This window comes from Lithobates pipiens, unplaced genomic scaffold (genome assembly GCF_037356315.1).
Source record: "Lithobates pipiens isolate NorthernLeopardFrog02 unplaced genomic scaffold, aLitPip1_a1.2 Scaffold_19, whole genome shotgun sequence".
Taxonomy (NCBI): domain Eukaryota; kingdom Metazoa; phylum Chordata; class Amphibia; order Anura; family Ranidae; genus Lithobates; species Lithobates pipiens.
The window spans coordinates 487,118,931-487,131,235 of NW_027507764.1; the positions used below are offsets into that span (position 1 = coordinate 487,118,931).

General features: G+C 44.2%; 1 protein-coding gene across 5 annotated transcripts in view; it reads left to right on the forward strand.

Moving 5' to 3' along the window:
• Nucleotides 1–12,305, forward strand: part of LRRCC1 (leucine rich repeat and coiled-coil centrosomal protein 1) — a 116,022-nt gene that overhangs the window by 19,205 nt on the left and 84,512 nt on the right. For 4 of the 5 annotated variants that reach the window (XM_077492954.1, XM_077492955.1, XM_077492958.1 and 1 more), the window contains one exon: nucleotides 1,853–1,918. In XM_077492954.1, the coding sequence (XP_077349080.1) occupies nucleotides 1,853–1,918 (66 nt within the window). Of the gene's footprint in view, nucleotides 1–1,852; nucleotides 1,919–4,767; nucleotides 4,936–12,305 lie in introns of all 5 variants that reach the window. The other variant, XM_077492957.1, reaches the window with a different exon arrangement.

Genomic DNA, 12,305 nt, shown 5'->3' on the forward strand with positions numbered 1-12,305 from the left:
AAATTTTCTGTATCACTTATGAAGGCTGCTTTCACACTGGAGCGGGCAGGCGTTGATGGTAAAACGCTGCTAGTTTTAGCAACGCTTTACCATCATTTTAGCGGTGCTATTCGGCTGCTAGTGGGGCGCATATAACCCAGCTAGTGGCCGAGGAAGAGGTTAAATGTGCCTGTGAAGCACCGCTGCCAAATTGCATTGCATGTGCTTCGGCAGTGGTGCCCATTAATATCAATGGGCAGGAGTGGTGGAGGAGCGGCATACACCACTCCAAACGTGCTGCTTGCAGGACTTTTTTTTTTTTTTTTTAACATCCTGCCAGCGTATCGCCTCAGTCACACAGACTGCAGGGGAGCTGTTTTGCAGGCACTTTACAGGCGTTATTTTTAGCCCAAAAGCGCCTGAAAAACGCCCCAGTGGGAAAAAAAAAAAAATCGGCCCAAAAAAAAAAATCGGCATCATATATCGGCCATCGGCCCCCATGACTTCTAAATATCAGCATCGGCCAGAGAAAAACCCATATCGGTCGACCTCTAGTGTTAATTGTCACCTTTTGATCTATCCTGCTCACATAGATAGCTGTTTACTCTGCATGATTCTTGGTCCCTGTGGACTTTGGTGGTAACCCAGTTACCCATTGTGGATCCCTGTCCACTTTAACTATTAATCTAGGGGCTCAGTATAGGCAGAACCGCACCTTCGGTTCATATATAGCGCTCCTCTTGCGCTGGGCATTTTTGAGGGTCTCTTACCCTTCATTCCCTAACTTAATTTAATGCCTGTAATGACTGGCCGGTCTTCTCTACGTGTGCCTATACCCTCTTGCCTCTAAACTACTTTATCTAGCAGATGTACTACATTTACCTGTGAACAGCACTATTCTTCCCTTATCTATGACACTCCGATGGACAGTAGACAGTGACCACATAACGCATAACCACCAATCAATACAATTCGATTAAGGGGAGTAAAATAGGTACCCTTTGTCCCGAAAAAGCCTTACTGATCAAGGAAGTCTGATAACTCGAATGTAAGCAAAAGGCTTACTTCAGCCGGCAGATTATCAGAAATTCCCGGATCCCCTCAAGCTCCTCGGTTTGTATTCTCAGGGTCACCTGCAAATCCTCCTCCTGGCTGGCTTGCCACTTGAGCTGGACATTTTATAGATAGGCAACACCTATCCTCATACTGATTAGTGGTTCCAAATTAATAACTACTGCAGTAGGGAACAGACACAAAGGATACGCTAAACATCTTTACAAATAACTGCTCTGCTTTATTATGAAGCAATTGAAGGTTTTTATACACATGTTTATGTAGGTATCCCAATTGTACGTTTATGATAACCAGGGGCGTTACATAGGCATAATGTTCATAATTCTAATCAGGACTCGAAAGAATGCAAACATGTACTGAAAACATTATTAGTGCCGTGTGCACAGTGAGGACAGTGGGCAATACATACAAAATAGAATACAATTATATACAGAATTTACAAATTTCCATTTCACTATGCATGTGTGTAAATTATGCCAGTGAATTCCTCTCTGAATGCAGTTTTGGGGCATTTAAAAAAAAAAAAATAATTATGCCACTGAACATCATTATAAAACACAAACCTAAACGCCACAGTATGAATGGACACATTGGCTGAAATAGAGCTGTGTTCAGACGTATGGAAAATGCCTCTAAAAGCACCCTTTTTTTTTCCTGGCAGTTTACATGAGACCTAATTAAACAAAAAATGCAATTGTCAAAGGGTATTTTGTTTTATTTTCAACTATTGCTGTTGGTGATTGTCTTTGAGGAGTTTTTGCAGTATCTCTTAAATGCTTTCTTCTGATTTTTACCTCAGGGCTGAATAAGTTATTAAATCTCAGGAAGCTGAATTTATCGTATAATCGCATACATGACCTTAGTGGTAAGTGGATTTGCAACCTCTTGTTTCCGCAATTGTTTTTTGTTAGCTTGTGAATTGCCAGTGAAGAGCTTTTATTAATGACCAGACATTTAAGGCGAGACATCTTAATGCAATGGAACGCTTCATCATCTCTGTTTGTGTAATGGGTTGTGACAGTAACATCTTTATGATAATATCACATCTCACACGTTCCAGAAATGATTTGTATTTTCAAGCCTTTTTAACATATTAGAGTTTGGATGTATTATTGTACAGTCCGAACACAGTCAAAAACAAGGCGTAGATGCATCAATCTATTTTTTTTTCCTTTGCCGCATATATAGTAATGTAGGGTAAAGCCCTCCAGTTTGGGGTAGTCTAGCTCGTAGAACCCTCCCCCCCCCCCCCCCCACCTCCTTCTTCTTCTTCTTCTTTTTTTTATTTTTTTTTCAGTTTTCCAACTCCAGGTCCATAGAAATTTGTTGTTATGCCCTCCAACTGTCATTGCTTGTTCTGTATTCCCAAACTTGCTCAATGAAGCTTGCTGTGCTATCTTTAAAAATGAATGTCTCCACACAAAAGTATTTATGAATTTTGCTGAGTCCTGTTTGAATCTAAACTCTTCACATAATATAGCTGCTGGGCAATTTTAGAGAAACCGTCATTACTGTAACAATCACCTACTGTTTATGGGGTGATCATACCAGGAAAACTTAAAAGTAGAAAAGTTAAATGTGTATATTTTTTATATATATATATATATATATATATATATATATATATATATATATATATATATATATATATATATATATATATATATATATATATATATATATATATATATATATTATAAAAATAACAAACAAGCCTATACTTACGGTACCTTCTCTATGTAATGATTTTGCACAGAGCAGCCCGATGCTCTTCTGGGGTACCCCGCTGGCACTCCAAGCCCCTCCTCTTCATCAGGTGCCCCCACGGAAAGCTGCTTTCTAGGGGGGCACCCATGTGGGGTCGCTCTCAAGTCCCGCTGCTGCATCCATTAACGCAGGCAGCAGGACTCGGCCCTTCCCCCCCCCCACTCTCGTGTCACTGAATTTGACTGACGGCAGAGGAAGCTAATGGCTCCTGCTGCTACCAATCTGTCCACTGTGGAGAGATACAGTGGCTGGGGCCGCTGTGCTCATGCACATCCCTGGATTAGATCGGGTTTAGGTAAGAAAAAGGGGGGCACTGGGGGGAGCTGCAACACAGGTTTTTCACCTTAACCACTTCAGCAGCGGAAGGTTTTACCCACTTCCTGACCAGTCCATTTTTTTGCGTACGGCACAGTGTTGTTTTAACTGACAATTGCGCGGTCGTGTGCACCTGTACCCAAATAAATTTGATCTTTTTTTTCCCCCACAAATAGAGCTTTCTTTTGGTGGGATCTGATCACCTCTACAGTCTTTATTTTTTGTGCTATAAGCAAAACAGCAGATAATTTTGAATAAAAAAACAATATTTTTTTTTTTACTTTCTGCTATAAAACATTCCCAGTTAAAAAAAAAATAACTAAACTAATTTCTTCATCTGTTTAGGCCCATATGTATTCTGCTACATATTCTTGGTAAAAAAATCCTAATAAGCATATATTGATTGGTTTGCACAAACGTTATTGCGTCTACAAACTATGGGATAGATTTATGGCATTTTTTTACTAGTAATGGTGGTGATCAGGGATTTTTAAGCCAGACTGTGACATTGTGGCAGACAAAAAGTACACTAAGTGGTGCTTTTTGAGGTCTAGTGATCAGTGCTGAAAAAAAAATGCACTGATCACTGTATAAATGACACTGTCAGGGAGGAGGTTAACACCAGGGGTGATCAAAGTGTGTCCCTGGGAGGTGCTTTATAACTGTGTGTGGGACCGATGCACTGGAGGAAAAGAGATCTGTGTTTCAGCTTAGCAAATGACAATGTTTATATAGGCAGACTGCTGCTACGTCTCTCCACTTAACGATCGGCGGGTCGTGGCCACCGGACCCTATGATTGGCTTCCGCTGTGTCCAATCACAGTGGAACTGGCGCATCCCCTGCACCACGTACACAAAATAACGTACAGGTCCGTGATTTTGTGCAGCCGGGCTGCCCTGGCGCAGTATATATGCAGTGGGCAGTCCAGAAGCGGTTAATGCATAGAATGCATTAAGGTAAAAAACCTTGAGGCTTTACAACTACTTTAATTTCTAAGTCTACTTGCAGCAGCATTCTAAGACTAGCCTATCTAGTCCTGTAAACAAGAAATCTCTATACTTGCCTTATCTGTATCGGGTCTGGTCCCACGCTAAGCTGTTAGCGGCAGCTTCTCTGTGTAGGTGGGTGCAGGATAGGCAGCCGACAACAGATGCCCCATAGTAACTCTGTGGGTGATTTCGGCTCTCTCTTGCACACAGCATCCGCCAAGACTGGATTAGCTTCAGAAAAGGTATGTATAGCCAATTCTTATTTTATTTATTTATTTTTGCTTTTACAGGGTTAGATAGGTAAGTCTTAGATTGTGGCTGTGAGTAGATTTAGAGATAGTTAAATAGTTTTGGGCTGAACTGCTACTTTAAGACATTAGGGACCTAAGGGTTGATCCCTTTCACATTTGTATTTATTTTATAATTGTTGGCTGTAAAGGCTGAGGGTTTTTTGCCTCCCTGCATTCTATGCAGAAAGGTAAAATAACCTTCTGCATAGAATGCACCTTCTGCAACTAACACTCTACACCCTCCCCACCCTTTTCCTCAGTTCCTGCTGTACTTGCCTCTGTGGGTGATGAGCTGCCAATACAGTGGTCCAGAGCTTTGAAATCCCTGCTTTTCTCCCTCTTGCCTCTTCAGAGCTTCCAGGACAGATCAGCGATGCTTTGTGTCAGTGCTGACCAATTAGAATCGCTGTAATCCATAGTTGAGGTGCTGCAGAAAGAATGGGAAGAAGAGCGGGGGGTTTAAAATCCTCAGACCGCTGCACTGATTCACGTGGCAAATGACTTCTCATCGCCCACAGAGGTAAGTACCGCAGAGAGCAGAAGGGTGGGGAAGACTGTATAGTGTTCATCTTTTCATTTTTTCTGAAATGGTGAATTTACACTTTAATGAAACTGATACTAAGCTGTGTATATTTAAAAAAAAAAAAAAAAAGATTTATTAATGAAAAAGCAAAAGCCCATCCAACACTGGTTAACAGAATACAAGTGAAAGTGAAAATATACATGAACAGTGACAGAATACCTAACTAGTCACTTATGATACAATATATACAGTATAGGGCAGGGATATGCAATGAATGGACCTCCCAAATGTTGCAAAACTACAAGTCCCATCATGCCTCTGGGTGTCATGCTTGTGCCTGTCAGAGTCTTGCTATGCCTCATGGGACTTGTAGTTCTGCAACAGCTGGAGGTCCGCTAATTGCATATCCCTGGTACAGGGTATGTAGTACTGAGGGAAACTATATAACTTCCAGTTCTCGACTCTCGCATACCAGGAAGTACACTGATATTTTTGTTCAGGAGGATACAAAAGATACAATTTTCAGATTACATTAAGGCACAATTAACATTTCTAGATTTACTATTAGAACAAAACAATATATCACTATTGCGTTCAGGTCCACTGTAGGTTTGTCAATTTAATGGTATCACTTAAACCCCAAACTTTCTACATATATAAAGGAAAAACAAAAAATACTATTTCCCTTTAATTGGATTGCTGGCAGCAGTGTTGATGTTTGTGTCGGTTAAAAACCAGCCTAATATATTTTAAAACCACGGTCAGAATCAACATTAATATCTGTGTTCAGTATTCCCAGATTGAAGCTGAATGGTGCTTCAAAGGCTTTAAGAAAGCTAATTTAGTTTTCAACTGCTTTGTAAATGTTTGATTCTGATTCCCCTCAGACTGGCAATTGGCAAGCTAGAATTTATAGCTGAACTCCGGGGAAAGGAAAAAATGCTTCCTTGCCATAGGGCTGCTCCCACACTGCAAAGGTTTAACGCTCGTTTAGGTCTAGGGAATGCAAAAAGCAGTTTTATCTGATCCTCTGCTCCTACAGGCTCCCTCCAGGCTGTAAGAATGGTCCCCTCTGCCTCAGACATCAAGACCTATAGCCCTACAGTGGACATGAGGTTGCCAAGGGACAGTTCACTGTCGGAGTGTAGGGGTGAAAAGAAAAGCACTGGGAGAGCGGGGAACCGGTTAGGTAAAAGTGTTTTTAGCAACTCCCTAGACCTAAGAAAGCATTTAATTCTAGCAGTGCAGAGGTAGCCCCACTAGTGTAATAAATATATATATATATATGCGCCTCTGCACTTCTAGGGTTAAATGCTTGATGTAATTTATTGCAGTGCAGTCCCCTTTTTATATTACAGTGCCCCTAGCAATCACAGCCTCCTCCATCACAGTGCCTCTGCCCCCCTTTCCTCTCTCCCCTGCACAGGACTCCTACCTTTTAGCAGGGCAGAGGCTGTGATCACTTCGTGCTTCCTCTCTAGGGCTCCCCCGCCCAACCGACCATGTCATCCAATTAGCAGGGCAGTGGGTTGGAGGAGCTCTCCATTCCGATCTGCAGCTGCTCCTGCCCTGCTGATTGGATGCTATTGTTGGCCGGGTGGGTGAAGGAGCTGGGAGAGGACAAACTGGCAAGGCCGCACAGCAGGAGGTAAGCGACAGCTGCGGTCTGTGATAGCCCTGTGCGGATTATGGTCGCCGCTAATCCTCCTGCTGTATGGCCTGGTCAGCAACAGGCCGCGGCCTGTTGCTAGTTGGAGAGTTGGTAGTTGGAGATTCCGGTTTTCTTTATCGTACATCATGGGACACAGAGCCTTAACCACTTGCTTACTGGGCACTTAAACCCCCCTCCTGCCCAGACCAATTTTCAGCTTTCAGCGCTGATGCACTTTGAATGACAATTGCGCGGGCATACAACACTGTACCCAAATGAAATTTTTATAATTTTTTTCCCACAAATAGAGCTTTCTTTTGGTGGTATTTAATTACAGCTGGGAGTTTTATTTTTTGCTAAACAAACAAAAAAAGATGCAAAAAAAAAAAAAAAAATCATGTTTAATAGTTTGTTATAAAATTTTGCAAACAGGTCATTTTTCTCCTTCATTGAAGTGCGCTGATGAGGCGGCTCTGATAGGCTGCACTGGTGGGCACTGATAGACATAGTTAAGGCGGCACTAATAGGCACAGATAAGGCGGCACCGATGGGCACAGATAAGGCGGCACTGATGGGCAAAGATGGCACAGATAAGATGGCACGGATGGGTGGCACTAAGGGGCACTGATAGGTGGCACTGATGGGCGGCACTGATGGGCACTGGTAGATTACACTGATGGGCACGGATATGTGGCACTGGGGTGCAGCACCTTTGTTGAGGCAGATTGTGGGCACTGTGGGCACTGCTGGGTGGCACTGTGGGCACTGCTGGGTGGTACTGACGGGGGGCACTTAGTTTTTAATGAGGTGGGCACTGGCAGGGGGCAGGTGGGCACTGGCAGGGGGCAGGTGGGCACTGGCAGGGCTGGCCATGATCGGGACTGATGTCCCGATCACGGCCGCCGGTGATCGGCTCTTTTTTTAGCCGATTACCGGCTCCGTTGTATCACATGATCAGCTGTCATTGGCTGACAGCTGATCACGTGATAAGGGGTCGGGATCGACCCCTTGCTCGGATCAGTGATCAGGCGAGTCTCATAGACTCGCCGATCACAGAGCGCGCGCGTGCCGCTCAGGGGGCGCGCAGGCCGCTCGTGCACGGGACAACGTCAATAGGCGTAGTCCCGGCAAAGGAGGTCCACGCTGTAGCCGTCATTCGGCTATAGCGCCGGTCTCAAGTGGTTAAATAATTACTTAATGGGTTATAGACTACCTTCAAGTGTTGACACTGGTAAACCCAATCAAGGAAGTTTACTCCCAATATAACCCCTCCTCCTTCCAGGAGCACATCAGTTTTTATCGCCAGTGTCTAAAGGTGTCACAAGTGAAGATGTGCTCTGAGGAGCTCCAGGAGGGATCCAAGCTGGCTTTAAACAGCCTCCATAGACCAGATCCATCCAAAGTGCCATTGAGGCCTAAAGGGATGGTACCTGGGGCCTCGTACCCAAAGCACAAGGTTTTGCCTGTAACGCCTCTTTTTGTAGGCCTGGACCCCAGCAACCCAGAGCTTAGGTCTTGTTATGTTACCTAAAGCTTTCTGATAGGGTGTTTTTACAGGTCCAAGGCAGTTGGAACTCCGTTTTAGGGACTCAGTCCTTGAAGGTTTTCTACACAGCCCGCCGTGATGGGTAAAGGTTGGATTGTTTGTTAAATCAACAAATCGGGTGGCAAGGATAAGGTAAGGGAAAAAAAAACTTTGGTATTAAAAACATCTATGTATTTCTTCCAATAGGGAAAAATTGTTGTCATGCCTTTAAATCTCCACTAGAGGGAGTATGTGCACATAACTTACTCTGTTAATCACTGGGACCAGATGGCTTGCACCCGAGGGTACTTGGGGAACTCGGTCAAGTAATTGCCAGACCATTGTTCCTAATTTTACTGACTGGAATGGTACCAGCTGATTGGAGAAAAGCCAATGTAGCACCAATATTTAAAAAGGGCCCAAAATACATCCCTGGGAATTACAGACCAGTTAGCCTAACATCAATAGTATGTAAACTCTTGGAGGGGATGATAAGGGACTATATACAAGATTTTAGTAATGAGAATGGTATCATTAGCAGTAATCAGCATGAATTCATGAAGAATCATTCTTGCCAAACCAATCTGATAACCTTCTATGAGGAGGAGAGTTGCCAGCTAGATAAAGGAAGGCCCGTAGACGTGGTGTATCTGGATTTTGCAAAAGCATTTGACACAATTCCCCATAAACCTTTATTGTACAAAATAAGGTCAGTTTGCATGGACCATAGGGCGAGTAGATGGATTGAAAACTGGCTACAAGGGTGGTGCTAAATGGGCAGTACTCGGAATGGTCAGGGGTGGGTAGTGGGGTCACCCAGGGTTCTGTGCTGGGACCAATGCTATTTCATTTGTTCATAAATGACCTGGAGGATGGGGTAAATGGTTCAATCTGTGTATTTGCAGACGACACTAAGCTAAACAGGGCAATAACTTCTCTGCAGGATGTGGAAACCTTACAAAAATATCTGAACAAATTAATGGGATGGGAAACTACATGGCAAATGAGGTTCAATGTAGAAAAATGTAAAATTTGGGTGGCAAAAATGTGAATGCAATCTGTAAACTGGTGGGAGAACCTCTGGGGGAATCTAGGATGGAAAAGGACCTGGGGGTCCTAGTAGATGATGGGCGCAGCAATGGCATGCAATGCCAAGCTGCTGCTAAAAAAGCAAACAGAATATTGGCATGCATTAAAAAGGGGATCAACTCTAGAGCTAAAAATTCTCCCGCTCTACAAGACTCTGGTCTGGCCACCACACCTAGAGTATGCTGTCCAGTTCTGGGCACCAGTCCTCAGGAAGGATGTACTGGAAATGGAGCGAGTACAAAGAAGGGCAACAAAGCTAATAAAGGGTCTGGAGGATATTAGTTATGGGTAAAGGTTGCGAGACGCTTGAGAGGGGATATGATTTAAATTTACAAATATCATACTGGTGACCCCACGATTGGGATAAAACTTTTTCACAGAAGGGAGTTTAACAAGACTTGTGGCCACTCAGTAACATTAGAAGAAAAGAGGTTTAACCTTAAACTACGTAGAGGGTTCTTTACTGTAAGGGCGGCAAGGATGTGGAATTCCCTTCCACAGGCGGTGGTCTCAGCGGGGGGCATTGATAGTTTTAAGAAACTATTAGATAAGCACTTGAACGATTGCAACATACAGGGATATACAATGTAATACTGACATAATCACACACACAGGTTGGACTTGTGTCTTTGTTTCAACCTCACCTACTATGTAACTATGTTGTCTTCATTGTAAGCTCAGTCCGTGTCTGATTGCAGCAGCATGTAGAGGGAGACTCTGCAAGGTAAAAGAAAGCTGGAAAAGTGTTTTCTTTTCCCTGATGGGACCAGAGGGTTAGGGGGACAGCAGCGCTGTTCCCCCTCCCCCTTACATTACCCCCCCCCCCCCGCCGCAGGGGGGCGCGGAGGTCCAGCTAACACTGCTAATGTTTTACTGTGGCTATTTTTTCTTATTATATCTGTGCCTATTGCTGGAATGGTCTCTGCCTCCCCCCCCCCCCCCCCATGTTGGATCTGGACTCCAAAAAACGCCACGCACAGGCACTGGAAGATTTTAAGTAGAAAAAGGACGGAATTTTTTCTTGGAGGGGGCGGTGCCTAAACACAGTGCTGTGAATGTCCACGAAGACTCACATCAGGCTAAATACATATAAATACCACAGCTGTGACAGTTTCTCCTCGGCTGATGATGAAGAGACAGGCAGCCTGCAACACAAGGACACGAGCTGTGGGACACGTATGGGTTGCAAAACTGGCATTCCTAATACAGAAACTACACTCTTTTTCCCAGCACTCGGGCTAAACTTTTTAGCGGCTTTAAAAGTCATGACTATTTTCAGCAATTAAATGCAAATTTGTATAGTGCCTCTGTTTTTGTACTTAGGACTATGCCTGCCAAAAAAGACACCACAAAAAACAAAAAGATACTAAAGGTTTCATCGCCAGGCATTAGGATCTCGAGTCGCATTTCCACGCTATCATCCTCGTCTGAATTACCAGTTATGGCAAGCCAGGGTGAGCCATTGGCACAAATTGATGGTGCAGCTGCTTCTCACATCTCAGCCCCAGTATACGTGACTGAAGATGCCCTTTCCTCCTCCCTGCAGGGTCTGGAAGAAAGATTATCAGCTTTAATCGCATCCTCCATTCAAATGAATAGGAAGCGTGCTAGATCCCTATCCCCCACTTCAGAACTTTTGCAAGGGGGACAGTGGGTACAGGATGAGGTGTTAACCTCAGTCGATCAGGAGGAAAAGCAAAAAGATGATTCCTCTGCGGAGGAAAGGACGGTAGATGAACCTTTTTCAGCCTCACAGTCTGAGAAGTTGCTGATACAAACTCTTATAAGAGATGGTTCGTTCTACTTTCATGCTACCCCTAACGAAGTCTCCTGAAAGCTCAGCTTCTTCCTTGGGTTCCTTAAAACCTTCTCATCCTTTCCATGCGTTTCCTGCACATGCATTACTAGAACAGCTTATTTTTGCTGAATGGGGTCACCCAAATTGTCCTGTAGACAATGCACAGATGCTTAAGGATCCAACAGATAAAAAGTTGGAATCCCTGCTAAAATCTGCCTTTTCCTTGGCAGGTGCCGTTACTCAGCCTGCAGTTGCTGCGATAGGCGTCTGCCAATCCCTAAAGGACCAATTTAAACAGGCCCTTAGAGAGCTTCCTGCAAATGAATGCACAACAAGCTCAGGATTTGGCTGAACTCATAGTTTCATAGTTAGTAAGGTTGAATAACATCCAGTTCAACCTGAGTGTCTACAATTGTCCCTATCCCTGTACATTACACACTCACATTGGTCCCTACCCTCAAGGAGCCCACAATCCAAGGTCCCCATTCATAAACTAGGGCCAATTTTTGACAGAAGCCAGTTCACCTACCTGCATGTCTTTGGTTTGTGGGAGGAAACCAGAGTACCCGGAGGCACAGGGAGAACATGCAAACTCCAGGCAGGTAGAGTCGTGGTTGGGATTTGAACCAGCGACCCTTCTTACTGCTAGGTGAGAGTGCTAACCACTACACCACTGTGCCGCCCTACCAAAAGCATTATGCTTTGCCATAGATGCCATTTAAGATTCTATGCACCAGGTATCTCGCCTTACGCTTATGCTTGTGAATATGCATAGAATCCCCTGGTTAAAAAACTGGTCAGCTGAAGCACCATGTAAAAACCTCCTAACTGGGTTCCTTTTTCATGGGGAGCGACTATTTTGAGAAAACTTGGACAAATATAGCCAAACAATTTCTAGTGGCAAAAGTACTCTTTTGCCAGTCAAAAGAAAGTATAAATTCCCTTCATTTAAATGGGCTCTTTCCCCTGCGCCAAGGGCTTCCGCCTCTAGGCAGTGGCAATGGCCTCCGCCGTCAGACTCTATAGGAAAACCTCAGGGTCAGACCCAGGCTCAAAAGAATTCCTGGGGTCGGAAACTTCCAAAGCGGAAACCTAAAGCCTCATGAAGAGGTGAACCCCCATCACCAAGGTGGGGGAAGACTCCTGCAGTTTACAGAAGTATCGAAAAGGGAAATTCAGGACAGATGGGTCATCTCCACGGTAACGCTGGGGTACAAGCTGGGATTTCGGGACTTTCCACTGTCTCGCTTCCTGAGGTCAAGCGTTTCCAAAGATCCGGAGAAGAGACAATCTCTGTTTCAGGC